This window comes from Pavona decussata, unplaced genomic scaffold (assembly GCF_977016875.1).
Source record: "Pavona decussata unplaced genomic scaffold, jaPavDecu1.1 SCAFFOLD_237, whole genome shotgun sequence".
NCBI lineage: Eukaryota > Metazoa > Cnidaria > Anthozoa > Scleractinia > Agariciidae > Pavona > Pavona decussata.
The window spans coordinates 465,001-479,976 of record NW_028145642.1 but is presented as its reverse complement, the minus strand read 5'-3'; the positions used below and the strand labels follow the sequence as shown (position 1 = coordinate 479,976).

At 38.3% G+C, this 14,976-nt stretch overlaps 1 protein-coding gene and 1 pseudogene across 5 annotated transcripts in view; both read right to left on the bottom strand.

The window, feature by feature from the left end:
- Window positions 1-14,976, bottom strand: part of LOC146457753 (structural maintenance of chromosomes protein 1A-like) — a 93,151-nt gene that overhangs the window by 23,799 nt on the left and 54,376 nt on the right. For all 5 annotated transcript variants that reach the window (XM_085091461.1, XM_085091463.1, XM_085091464.1 and 2 more), the window contains 6 exons: window positions 12,258-12,329; window positions 11,841-11,938; window positions 11,485-11,529; window positions 11,185-11,247; window positions 2,748-2,939; window positions 2,290-2,392 (listed from right to left, as the gene is read on the bottom strand). In XM_085091461.1, coding sequence (XP_084947587.1) covers window positions 2,290-2,392; window positions 2,748-2,939; window positions 11,185-11,247; window positions 11,485-11,529; window positions 11,841-11,938; window positions 12,258-12,329 — 573 coding nt within the window. The remainder of the gene's footprint in view (window positions 1-2,289; window positions 2,393-2,747; window positions 2,940-11,184; window positions 11,248-11,484; window positions 11,530-11,840; window positions 11,939-12,257; window positions 12,330-14,976) is intronic.
- Window positions 5,518-7,643, bottom strand: LOC146457755 (zinc finger protein 862-like; annotated as a pseudogene).

Genomic DNA, 14,976 nt, shown 5'->3' with positions numbered 1-14,976 from the left:
GGCTTTGTTCAATGATTATCATAGAAATCCTTCAAACCGTCATGTCAACCTGCTGTAAAAATTGATTAAAAGACTAAGATAGAAGCGCTAAACATGCGAGTAGGAGTTGTGTAGGCCTTCCATTTTTACGTGCTTGATCGTTGCGTCAATCACATAGCCGGGGTTGTAGTTAAATTCTGAATCATCTGAGTTGTAGCTTTGCTCGGATTCGGAGTCAGTGTTTGGCATTTGGGCTAAAAAATCGGCCAGAAACCCAAACAGCTCACGTAGAATTCACTCCAACTCACAGCTGTTTTGTTGTGTGCTTGTTATCGAGATACCTGGTCGACGTCTGTTGACAACTCACTAGTGCCAGTCCTCTCATGCCGCGGTTTTATCTTTGGGAATTGTGATTTCGATCGTGTTTTAACAATCGAGAACATTTTAAAATCTCATTGTTTTGCATGTTTTGGCCTACTTTCTACGTCTACTTTTGAGAACGAAAGGAATTGGGTAAGGATGATAGGCACTTTTAAGCTTTTATAACCAATCAAAATTATTTTACTTTTATAAAGCTAGACAACGCGCATTAAATTACATAGATCAATGGTCCAAATAACACAGTACTAGATAGCAGAACATGCAGTAAAAGTATGCTTTTTTTGTGTTAAGCCGAGTTACAAAAGGTATGTACAGTACTGTCCAAAAGTAATGAAAGCAAATTTCGACGAATTTCAAAGCAGCAAACTTTTTTGCTTTTGAAATTTCGAAGAAATGAACTTTCCTTTCTTCGAATTTTCGAAGCAGCAAACTGTCACTATACCTACACTGTACATGATATTTGCAGTAACATACATAACTTGGAACTAAACACGCTTTGTTTATTTCTTTACATCACAACTGAAAAACGTTTAAAAATAAGCTAGAGAGATTTTACCCACACTGTGCTTCAGTAGAGTAATTGCTCATTTGTTTTTAAACAAGACTAACCTTCAAGGACTGAATTGCAATTCTGGACAATGTCAACAGACGGGATTGTAAACTCCATGATCATGATTACATATACAAATTTCTGGTTGAAATCTAACTCCCATTGTGCAGTTCCAGAAAAAATCTATACCCATCCCATGGAAGGTCATCGGAAATTCCTAGGGGGAGGGGGGTCTTAAAAGTCAAAATTTTAGAAGCAAAGTATGAAGCTAAACTGGAATTTCCTAGGGGGATGGGGGGGAGGGGGGTGCAAAACAAAAAAACCTTCTGTGGGTGGAGTATGGTTATTTTCTGGAACTGCCCACTGAAGGTCAAGCTTGTAATGTTTTAATCCGCTTCAGAGACAAAAAGCGCTTTGATTTGCATACCAGTAGTTAGAAAATGTTTAGGCGAATTTAAAACTATGTTGATATTCGCATGATATGGGCATCCATGCCGACAGATGTTTACACAATATGCCCTGTGAGAACACATAGCACCACGCTCTGATAGCTGATCAAAGAACCTTCGTCTGTTAATTTTTTTGAGCCCTGTTAGCGGCTGGAAGCCATTTTCATGAAGAGATTGAATTCCTTTTGAGTTTAAAGTGAAACCTTCGGCATGTTGGAGTTTCTGTAAACCTGGTAAACAGTGTGATAACAAATCACTGAACATGACATTTATACAAACCCATTACCATGTTAACATCATGATATCATGATGCCTCGCCATCAAAGCGCTGATTGAAGGAGGCGAAAGTCTTCTTATACTGTACTTTGCTTAACCTTGAAAATTCGCAGCACTCTTCAAAACTTCGACACGTGCTTGGAAAATTTGAAGCATTTGAAAACACTTCCTTTGAAATTTTGGGAATCTTCTCGAATTGTCGTTTGAATTTTCGCTCAAACTTTCGCATACAATTTCTAAATTTCAAAAAATTTATCGATCGTTTGGCGATATTTCATTTCGTTAAAAAAATCGCTGGTTTTCGTCAAAAGTGGTGAAATGTCTTGACATTCCTCAAAATTTGCTCTCATTACTTTTTGCATAGTACTGTATGTTGTTGTGACTGAAAACACCTACTGTGTATGGCAGGCATCATACACCACTGACCACATGGTACGATCAATGTTGTCAAAGTTTCTAAAATCTGCCAACATGCAGGCATTATTGACATTGTCAGATACACTTGTACTGCTCACACTGACTACCTGGTGCTGCAGACAGGAACTGATTATCACCAGCATCAATTCAGTAACTTGGTCCCAGGACAACAAAAATGTCAAAGAGGGGAGCTAAAAGGAAGAAATAACTCATGGATGTAGGTCTATATCTTCCTACCTGTTCTCTCAGATATTGAATGCAGTCTTTTCCAGTTTTCTCTGTGTCCACAACAATGGCATCCATGTTTCTTCCAAGAACCCTAGTTATAGCAAGGGTGTACCTAAAAAAAAAAAATCAATATAAACACTTTGAAACTACATGATCCATCTGTAAAGAACACAACTGTAGATAGCACAAGAAATATCTTCTGTATTAGCCCCGAAGTAGAGAATGTGCATATATTTTTATAACAGAGAATAACAGGTATATTTCAAAGCCAAACCCATGCATGCAGCATGCATTCACCGTCAAATTAAAAAATTATACAGAAGTATACTGTGAGACCTTTATTAGACTCAGTGTAAACAGTAACTTAGAGCTGAATGGATTATTTCATAAATAACAAAAACAACAATGCATGTATAAAAAGACATAAAGTAAAACTATTTCATAAATAAATGCTGGTGATTACTTACTTTTTGTGCACTGGTTCACAGAGGTCTATGAGTCGTCCATAAACCCCTGGAAACAGCCTCTTCATGCTTTCTAGCACTTCCTGTTTCTTCTGATGACGAGCATTTTCATGTTTGTCAACTTTGGCTTCATTCAGTTCTCCCTGTACCTCCTCCAGTTGCTGACTTAAATCCAGGTGACGGGTGTTGGCATCACTGGAATGCATCAACAAATAATCACATTTACGGCACGAATGTTCCTAGATCAATTTAAAGGAGGCTAGTATCCAAGATTTTCCAATACATAATTATTTTATTAAAGTAATAGAAAATTTTAATATAACTTCAATTACCTTTTAAAAGGAGAAATTAAGATTGAAAACCGCAACCCTATATTGTTACACATCAACAAGACTGATATGTGATAAGCAGGATCACAAAGGCTGGGAAGGCAGAGAGAGAGCTTGAATGCAGAAGTGAATAGTGCTAACCATATTAAAAGTGGTACTAGCATCAAACTACGCTTCGCTTCGCAGCAGACTATTTCAGGCTGCATACGTAAATAGCCTGGGTTTCCTGTGCCAGAAGCTTTTGAGATTTCTAGGACGGTATCACAGAATTTGCCTCGATTTCGTGGCCCTCGAATTGAGACGAGAAATCCTGTTTCATGTAGAAAGCCAGGTTTTGGAGAAAAAAGAGTTTGAAATTAAGTGAAGATAAATTCCGATGAATTGCGGTAATACGTTTCTCAGGATATTTGAGGCAATTCCTGGAGGTCTCAGAAAATACATTTGATGTTTTGTGCAGATTTACTTCGTTGTGTTTATTGAAATAATACAATGCTTTTATAGAAAGTGTGGAAAAGTCGGGTTGTCTACTTGAGAGTTTTTATTTGGGAATGGCTTTGTATAGCAATGCTAAAAGAACTTCAAAGTAAATAATAGTTCACCAGTTTCCAGTACAAACCCAGCGCAGCACTTTATAGAGCCACATCACTACCTAAATCCTTTCAAATTCTCACACACGGTAACCATAAACATCAGTATCTCCCACTAATTTAGTTGCAATAAACACAGTATTTATAAGCTCCGCACTTACACCAGCCTATGTACATGTATATGTGAACCTTCTCGCCAATTCACGGTGAGGCTTTTAACGGTGGAGTATCTTACATTTCACGCCTTGAAAAATCATGGTTGATTTCACACCACGGAATAGGCTCGTAAAATATCAGTGAATATTAGTGAAAGCTTACAAAAAACCCTGGTTGTAAACCTTAATATCTTCATGGTCAGCAAGAATATTAACTTGTGTGCCAGACTTATCACGTAAACCATCTATCGAACATGACACTTTGACCATGAGAGATCGAGACTTCGAGAGGATTGTACAAACAGCCCTGTGGTTGCAAGCAAAAAACTCTGCGCATTAATTACTACTTGCACACAGTTTGCAATGTTTCTATCATTTCCATTGGCATCTTCATAAAAAGAAAGCAGTCACCCGACTCCTGGAAAATAAATCCACTTGTGCAAATAACCCAGCAGTGTGATGCGCCATTACACAATTTAATTAAAATGTTTACAACATTTTCCTTCTGGTTTTGTGCGCAGTCAAAAAAACAAACAAAAGGCTTTCATTTATGTTTGGTCACGAAATTTCACACCTTGCACATCACTATTTCTGTACTCAAAAATGAATATTACTGTGTTTGGAAGAAGTAATTAATGAAAATTTACAAGCACTTGCAGGATTTATAGTTCATAGACATTTCATGTAAGGTGAAGGCGATTTGAAAATGGTAAATTTTGTTCCAATCCTAGCAGTTTTACAGTGAAATTTTATCAGGGTTTTCTTCAAGTTTTTAAGTAGGCGGAGGCTTCTGAAAAGTAGACGGCGGTGGTTGAAAGGACCCGCCCCTCTTTGGAGGGAAAGGGGGAGAAGAGTCTAGGGCATACTCTCCCGGAAAAAAACTTTTCACAACTGAATGCGGAAAATGCATTTCACAGGCATTTTAGGCCTGAAAACATTGACATTGGGTAAATTGAACCTGGATTAAAATCTCAAAATAATGAGGATACATTTCAATAATAACAGTCAATTGTATTCAAATACTGATCTGCATTGCTGGATTCGCGAGCGCTATCAAGCTTAGTAAATATTGATACTTGACACCTGGAAAACTTGGGTAGCAATATACTTGAAGGCTCTGCCTAACAAACAAACTTAAACGGAATACAAACTTGGTTTAAAAGTTATCTTATTACAGGCCAACTTTGTTCGTCCCAGAACGTAAGTAAACAGTGATAAGGCCTTGAAGTGGTCTCAAGGATAGACCAACTTTCTTTATCTTTTAAAGTAAAACCTCGTGGAAACAATTCATGAAATTCTCAGGAATCAAATCATAAAATTTAGAACGTGCCGCTTCAAACGTGATAACGGCCTATAAATCATTGGTTGGTTGTGTCTTAGATCTACGTTATGTTCGTAAAAAGCCTGCGCCTGTTTCGCTTTACAACCATTTTGATCCAACACTTGTTCACTGAAAATGTATAAACGGAAGATGCTTTACACTTAACAATAAAGAGAAACATGTTTTCTTTAAAATTACAGCTACTATTCGCAGATGTTCTGTTCTTAATGCTGTGGACAATGACATTGACATCGACTAGAATAAATCTTGATCAAAATGAGAACTGCCATGCGGACTTGCTCCAAGCATACAGTAATTCCCTCTCAAGGGTGATTACTACACTCAGAAACGTCCACAGTCTTGTTTCGAAGAAGATTTATTCTATTCGATGTCACTATCATCATATTCCGAATCATAGTCTGAGTCATCAGGCTGATTGGTGAGCTTTAGAGCAGCTGCTGCAGCTTCAACCTCACATCTGAGTGCCGTCTCATTGGGGCTAACCTCAGTTTGATCAGCTGCCCCAACCTGAACTGCCACATCTGCCATCTCTACTACTGGCTCTGACACTGAAGCTGGGTGATCTTTGGCTCTTTGCTTGGGCAGAGATCGCCTATTCTTCTGTTTCAACCATAATTGAAGAGAGTCACGTACAACCACCCTGCACTAATCCGAGTGCAGTGCTGGCCGATTGATCGAAATCTGCATAAGTGCCTGCAACATATCACTTTGAAGCCTTGATCGAAGCCTGGTTTTGATGCGCTTAAGAGAACTTGCACCACGTTCCGGCCACGCATTGGAAATGGGAATTGAGAGGCAACACCCAGCAAGGCTACTCAGTGCAGGATAAAAATGCCTGTAGGATGGCTGTATAAGCATATGCTGAAGCGTCCACGTGGTTGTAGTTACAGATTGACATTTCCCATCAACGACATCCTTGGGGACAACTTTCTTCCACTCCAACAGGTCAAATTTAAATTTGCCCCATTCTGCCTCAAGCTGTTGCTTTTTAACTTCACAACCAGGACTGGACTCAGTGTAAAAATGTTTAGCAAGTGTTTTGATGTGATTCAGCCCATACTGCTTGAAGCTCACACTTTCAGGAGGTGGAACCATCGTGACATCGAAGATTGCAAATGCTTTGAGGATTGGCAAGGCACTGCTGAAACGCTGATCAATGTTAACCTTCAAAGTAGACACGCATCGACTTAGAAGTCGTTCTTGTTGCTGGATTTGGGATTCTGTTGGTGAACTGCTTCAGTGGCAAACCTTCATCCAATATGTCCTGCAACTTGTGCTTTGAATGGCCAATTGCAGGAGCAATGTGACTAAAGTTCACACATCCTCTCTGGAACGATTTGCTTAGCTGAGAGAGGACAGGAAGGACATGCTTAAGAATATAAACACATCCAATGAATTTGGGACAGTGTATTTTCTTCAACAGACCACTAGCTGTTGCATCTCTTTCGAAAAGTCGTAGTGTGCGCATTAATGCTTCTAGGTCATCAAATATGGCTTCCACTGCATGACCAAGGGATAACCATCTTGTCTGGCATGCTTTCTTCAGCTTTTTGGTAATCACCTTTCTGCTCTTCTCTTACAAGTCAACAGACTTAACTTCTTGTTGTACTTTCAAGTACGCCACCATTCTTTTCGGGGAGTTTTCTAGGTACTTCCACAGTTGTCTCAGTAGATCCTCGACAGTCCCTATGTACTTGACATCCTTTGCAGTATCAACACAAGCTAGAGCCAACTTGTGGCAGATACAATGGATTGAAATGATTCTGGAATTAATTTCCTTGAGTCGGGCAGCAAGACCTGTTCTGGAACCTAGCATAACACTTGCTGCATCACTGACCAGGGAAGAAACTTTGTTGATTTCAATATTGAGCTCGGTCATCTTCTTGCAGAGAAGGGTGAAAAGTGTTTCAGAATTTGCTGAATCAGAGTCTTTTAAGACATTTTCTACAAACAGGAAATCAGTGTGCAGCTTGCCAGATTCAGAGTCAAAGAACTGAGCAAAACATACGAACTGTTCCAAAACAGAAATATCAGTGACATCATCACATAGCAAACCCACAAAATTTGATTTATGAATCTTTTGCAGGGTCATGTTAAAAACCACTTGGCCAAGAACCAAAAACATCTCTCGTACAGCACCAGGTGATAGGTGATTCAAGTATTTCATTTCTTCAAGTCCCAAATTCTCCAGTAGTGACAATAAGGAAGTAAACTTTCTATTGGGGAGTTCTTCCTTAGCAAGCCAATACAAAGAATAGAATGCCTTAAATAAGACATCATGAGCAGTATTTTCCTTTTCAGTGATTTCTCTATGAAATGTTGACACTCTTTGCAGGTGTTCCGCAGAGATGGCATCACGATGTTGCTGACTGTTACTATGTTCTATCAGAGTCCGTTTCCGGAAACGAACCGAACCCGAGATTGAAAACCTTTGACTTGTTAAACTTGCTGCCAGCATTATGTTTTCGGCACGGAAGACAAAACATACCATTTCCTTCCAAATAAGAAAGCCACCCAATTCCAGTTTTCGAGCAAAATGAGATATCTTTGTCAACCAGCCATTCATGTTTGAACTTGTCTTTCAACTTTTTGTGGGCATTTTGTTCTTGCGCAGATAGTTTACAACATGAGTTGCCTATACATAACGACTGGTGATGCAAAACGTCTTCTTCTTCTTTGAACAACGAGTTTAGCAGAAACATTTTTGGAGTAGCTGCTTGATTTCTTAAACAAGTGTCAATACGAAGTTCCATCTACAAATTGAATGAAAGTTGCAATGGCATCATAAGTGATTATTTAATAAGTAAAATGTAGATAAATAAGTGGAAAATTCGAGTTAGACTTTTTAGTGAGTCCACTGGGCTTTATGTCGCCGGAACGCGGCTTTCTATCTTCAAGTGCAACATGACGCTGATGACGTACGAATGGAGAGGTAATGTCAAGAACTGAGTTTAAACTAACAATAACTGTCTCGCGGCTGTACTTAACATAACTAATGGTACATATTGCAGTTTTTGACTAAAGTTAACTACCGAAAACCTTTTTCCTCAATTCTGGTGCAAATAATAGCAAAGGTAATGATAAAGAGAAAATCTGGCACGAAGTTCCTGTGAAAGGACTTGCGCAACTTCCGGTTACATCTTTCGTTTGTTGTACATTAAGTGTCATATGAAAAGCATGCGATATTCACTTCATTTTACGTTATGAGTCGCTGCACAACTGGATGCGGCGTTGCCTCGATTTATACACATTGAATTCCTTTATAAAAGCTCTTCAATCCTGTTTTAACTTCAAAATAGTGTTATTTCGAAAACTCAGCGACGAAATACTGTCTTACGCCTCCTTCGCGCGCTGGTCAAGTTGTGGTCTACCGGACATATTGCAGTTTTTGACTAAAGTTAACTACCGAAAACCTTTTTCCTCAATTCTGGTGCAAATAATAGCAAAGGTAATGATAAAGAGAAAATCTTGCACGAACTTCCTGTGAAAGGACTTGCGCAACTTCCGGTTACATCTTTCGTTTGTTGTACATGAAGTGTCGTATGAAAAGCATGTGATATTCACTTCATTTTGCGTTATGAGTCGCTGCACAACTGGATACGGCGTTGCCTCGATTTATACACATTGAATTCCTTTATAAAAGCTCTTCAATCCTGTTTTAACTTCAAAATAGTGTTATTTCGAAAACTCAGCGACGAAATACTGTCTTACGCCTCCTTCGCGCGCTGGTCAAGCTGTGGTCTACCGGAACACCAGTGAAAAAAAAAATGGTTTTCCCTCAACGAAAAGATTTTATACCGTAAAACGTGACATACATGTTCACTAATTATAGATAATAATTATAGATACCTGTTTGACTTTCTGAGCTCTTGTTATGGTCTTCTATAAAGCTGAGCAATGATTGTTGTCGCTTCATCTTTGTCGAAAACAGATGTGTCCAACAAAATGCCAAGTGCGAAGCATTTTCCCACGGAGGAATTTCGATAAAAGTCCCGCCAAAACTTGCCCGTCGCATTGTCGCAAAAACTGTCCGCATTGTTTATTTTTTGATTTATTATTTCGCTTGAGGACGGACAACGCGTGACTGAATCGAAGAACATTTTTATGGAATGCCGCATTGATTTTTTTCACATCGAGTTTCAGGCTATTCTTGTCTAAAATTTTAAATGTTTAACAACCGATCAGCAGTGAAAGTAGCCGGCGAAACTTCGCGGAGTAGCCGGCGAAGTTCGCCGGCTGCCGGCTCTTATATACAACCCTGTTTATAATCCCACTGTTCTCCAAAAACTGAAGAGTCTTCACATTTTGTTTGGTTTATAATTGATTATATTCCTATCAATTATTGACATGACGAGAGAAATATTCATCCTGTTAATTTCATGTCGTGAACATTTTCACTATTAGCCAAGTTCATAAGCAAACTATACCAAGCAGCTCAACTGTTCACCATCTCAAGTACATGCAATCACCAAGATAGCACTAACCACTCTTCTTCTATATGCAGTTTACCCCCAGCACTTCACTTTCCAATGGAAACTACTAGTGTACATGTTTTTTGCTTACTGCGCGAAACAATTAAATTACACATGTACACGCACTCTGATTCCTTTCAATACACAAAGCAACGAAAAGGTGGTCATGTACGTTCTGTTGGTGGTTTTAAGTGGTTGCCAATCGACAAAAAAAAAGCGTCCGGTTTATCTTCCAAGAACCTCCGTAATTTTTTCCTCGCGTCGTGTTATTGCCAAATGACACTTGATACATATGAACAATTTTGGTTGCCTAGCAAGTGACCTTAATCTTACTGTTTTCAGTATGGCCATATTCCTTTCTACGTTCAAACGACGGTTTCCGTCAGCCGTTTATAACATCGAAAGAAGCTTTCAATCTTGTTGAAGTTGCTATTTTGGCTTTATCCAAGTGAACATAAATATAGAAATAAGTCAAGCATTGATTGTCGCTCTGCATTAGCAAACTTTCAGTGTTTACATTTGTTCTGGTGAATAGATCTTATAGCTCACACTGGACCCCGAATGAAATTTATTTCGAAGCTTAAGTTTTATTTTCCTACATTAGCCTTAGCCTTTCACCCACGAAATTGTCTTGAATCTTTAAAGTTAATTGAACATTTTCTTTTTTATGTTGTGTCCAGCTGTATGTAAATTCAGTGTTTACGTCCTGATCTTATCAATTATGTTTAACATAGAGGGGGATTTATCGCACTGCGGATTTCATATTCTTTCAGTCACATCATTTCCTTGGATTTTTACGGTAAGCTCCTTTAAAGGTTTTTGTGTTTGCATTTGATGTTTGCTGAAAGGAGGAGCTCGGCCTATCAAAGTATAGCCTCTCTCGTAGATGCTTTTTTGGCTTGTCACGCAATCTTTCCTCCCCAATGAGAAGAGCCAAAAGAGCGGCTATGAGGGAGGTTAATCGAAGTCGAACTTTTGGAAACTATCTGCCCTGAAAGGAAAGTTGCCCCTTAGTTTTGCTCAATGGAAGGAGTTAGCAGACAACACACATACTAGCTGTTTTCTTTTAAGAATACATTATTTGTTGAGTTGATTTTACGTCCTTGTTTTTTGTCCTGTAATGGCGGCTGATGGTGAATACATGCACTATAAGCAGACTCATGAATAATTTATGATTTTGATTAAATTCCGATTAAATTGATATAAACTTTACATCTGATCGAGCGAGTGAAATTCAGTCCACATCACGATAACTCGTTCATTGCGCATGCGCGCATTCATGAGTTAAAGACACTTAGAAATGGCATGTGACATACGTGACAACCACTTGAAAAAGAAAAAACAAAAACAAAAACAGCTGGACCTGGATGCTGGTGAACCTGTTTCCCCTCCCCCGGGACATTGTGGACTGAGATGAGAAAAATCTCATGAAACAAAGTAAGATGTATATATTAAGTCCTAGAACACAGTACATGTAGTAGTCAACTACAGTTTAAAACATTCTTTGTTGTCAAACAGAACAGTGGACACAAAAATTGGTTCTTCAATGACATACCTGATCTCTTTCTCCAGTTTATCATGATCTCCCTTCAGCTTCTCCACAGTCTGTATGTTGGTGCTTTAAAATGAACAATACAAAGTAATTAAAGCACATGGTAATTTTCTACGTTGACTAACAAAATGTTATGCCAGAATGAAATGTTACATACATGTATGTGTTTACATCATGATCAGCAAACAATAATACTGGTACTTTCACTGATGTAATGTTCATCTGCTATTTATGGTATAATTACATGCAGATTCTTGACTTTTTAAATATAATAGTTAAATCAATTTCTAGTAGAACACAAACCTGATGTACTCATCAAGTTTTTCAATTCTCTCCATCAGCTGTGTCCTGTTGAATGTAAAGCCACACGTGTACACACAAAAATATTTAATAAAGACATTAACAATAACATTGTTAGTGTTTACACTTGGAGAGTTCTCATGATGATTATACCATAAACACATCAAATGGCCTGATGTTTTCTGCTTTCCTTGACCAGTTGGTTAAATAATAAATTAATGCCACATGCCCTGAATTAGAGTGACATAGAAGTCTTAAGTCAGGACAAACAAACAACAGCAATATACTATAAGGGTTTAGGAAAGGGTTTTGTTTAGCTTAGTATTATTTATTATACCTTCACTTATATGTTCACGTACCTTTGATCTGTTTTGTGTTTCTGCTGAGCCAACAGATCTGCTTTCTTTTGTTTTAACTGATCAAGGGATTCCTGCTCAGAGTTCTGCTCTCTAACAATCTACAGTGCAACATGATTTTTTTTATGTACATGTACACGAAAAGAGACAACATTTAGAAGTTTAGTTACATTAAAAAATGAAAAAGCAAGAACTATAAATACATCCTCAGAAGTCTTCCAGGAACTGTAGGAACCAAGGGATGAGAAGGAAGTTCAAGGATAGCTCATTTACGGTATGAGGTCTCTTTGAAGAACAATTACTGTAAAGTGATCACTTCAAAACAGCTAGTAGTATTTCATGTGTTTTGAAACAGCTGAAGGTGAAACTAGAGTAAAAAATGGCAACACTGATGACTGGATAATACATCAGTCTGTGTACCTTGTCTAGCTGTAACTTGAGAGCTGCAGTTTCTCTTCCTACTTGCTCCTTGAGTGCATTATACTGTTCAAGCTACAAAACAAGGTAGACACAAGTAAACAAAATGTTGAGAGTTGCCAAGAAAACAAACACTGTTAGCAGGAATGTTCTCATTCAAATTGTTTGAGCATTAGCTTTCTAAAATAACTAGATTGGTTTGAGACTGTTTTGCTAAAATTATTCTACAACTGTTGAGAAATTTTAGTGTAATGTTTAAAAAAAAACTACCAGTTAAACAGCTTGGAAGGTTGCGATCCTAAAACTAAGAAGTTCCCAGCATGCATTGTCATCAGTCTGCTTTGTGATTACCTTGAATAAAGTTGTGTTCCAAAACCGTAAAACACAACAACAACAAAACACTCTTTAAACATAGAGGATCAGGGATCGTGTGGATCTTGTCAGTAAAAATGACCAATTTTATCCACTCAAACTAAATTCTAAGCCACTTTAAATCATTCAAATTTCATAATGGCCGTTTTCACACTAGAGACGGATAACCCGTCTGATGCATTTTCCGTCTTGGTGTGAATTTGAGACGGATGCACATTTCAAATTTCCCTTGTCATTGATTCACATAAGACGGATAGAGCATGCCTTTGAAGCTTAGGTGTGGTTACCAATTCATCACAATGGCAGCCATCGCTTACTTTATGGCAAGGAAAAGAAAACTCGAAAGCAACTTATCATTATTTTTATCGAAAAGTTTCAAGAACTGCAACTCTTGACACTCTTCAGAGCCGACCCTTCTGGATGTATGCATCAAAGAGCGTGCTGCTGGGGCAGTCCATAAGGAATTCAAAAGGAATGGATGAAGAAAGAAACCACCTGAGAGAATGGTTACCACAATTAGCCCGGCCATCAGTTTAAGAAAAGGGTGAGGGTAACGCGTGAAACAATCCACACAGGTGCTCTTGTAGTGCTATAGGTGACTTGTTTGGTGTGGCACCAACTACTGCTTGCACTGTCTTTAATAGTGTAATTAACGTCATAGTACAATCAATGTATGATGACTTGGTAACGCTGCCACAGAGCGATGACGAATGGAAGAAAAGACTGGGGATTCCCATGTGTGGGGACCCAGGTGTGGGATGGCTTTCATGTTTACATCAATTGTCACCTAGAGAACTTCTTCAGTTTCAAAAAGCATTCCTAGGTGACAAACATGGGTTTGATTGCTTCAAATAATGATTTCTTCTAGCAGCTGTTGAAGCGCCAGGGTCAATGCATGCCTCAAATGTTTTTACAGTCCACATATATATTCAATTCCATTGAAACCGGTCACTGCATACCTCATCAAGTTTTGGAACTACCTGGATATGGACAAATACCTTTTACAACAGTGGGTGATGCTGCATTTCCTTCACGTTCATGGTTAATTAAAGCATTTCCAGATTGTACAAAAGATGCAAAGGGAAAGAACTTTAACACAAAGTTGAGAGGTACTTGGGTTGTCTCTGAGCATGCATATAATACCCTCTAAGACAGATGGTGGAGTCACTACAACAAAACTGATTGTAGAAGATCTAACACCGAACCTATCATAATGTGTTGCATTGCCCTTCACAACTTGTGTATCAAGAGAAATGACCCATGGAAACTTGAAGTTTACGATCTTCACATCATCAAAAAGGCCACTAAGAGAACGAAAGATAGAAACCTGGCTCAAGAGATTCGACAAAAGATTTGTGGTTGGTCGTGGTCCTTGCAGGAGTAACTTTAAAAGCACTCCAAGAGAATGATCAATCTGGTTTCCACTAAACGACATTAAAGTAATATTTTAGAACAATAATATCAACTTTTTTAATTATTTTAAATTACTTCTATTAAGATTATATTAAGCTCATTTTCTAGTTGAAACTTTTATGATATAAACTGAACTGTACAGCCTATCTTGGAAGAGTTTATGACAGCCAAACTATAACCGGCTGTTGCTGTTTAACTTGACTATTCCATACCATGGCATTTACTAGTGTTTCTTTGACATAAAATTACAAAACATAGTTAATATAAAAAGGTACTTTTTGCCAAATGTGTATGTGACCAGGCATGCAGGGTCTTATCTATCTTTCTACAACAATAGATTGATAATATTAAGATCCTTGTTTTAATCATAATACCAACCAATAGCTTGGAGAAAAAAAATATCATAACATTGATATACATCAAGTGACCTGTTCTAGATTTAATTGAGATATTAAAACAACAACACGTTCTTTGCATTTTTCTAGTTTCTCTGATTGAGTTTGTTTGCATAAAAAGGAATGCTTCCAGCTGATGTGCGATCACCACCATCTGTCATGTCATGCCAGGTATGCTGTTTCCAGGGACACTCAAGTGCGTGGGTAAAGCCATAGAGGGAAGGTTTTGGCCTGCTCCAGATTGCATTAACAATTGGGCCATCTACAATTCATGCCTTTGCTTCGCTTCTGCCTGCTATCTTTGGAAATTAAGAAATAGCTCGTCCCTTTTCCTCTCTGACTCGAACATGGTTGCCAGCCTAAGATCACTGTTTTTTTCTTGTTGAGACAAACATTGTTCAATACTTTGAACTATCTGCCACATGGCTTTTCGACTCCACTTGCACCACAGTTTTCTTTGCTTGCTTTTTCTGTGGTCTCCCATCACCATCCACCACTACCTCCTCCTCATTTCTATCTTTACCGCCACTAACACCACTCTG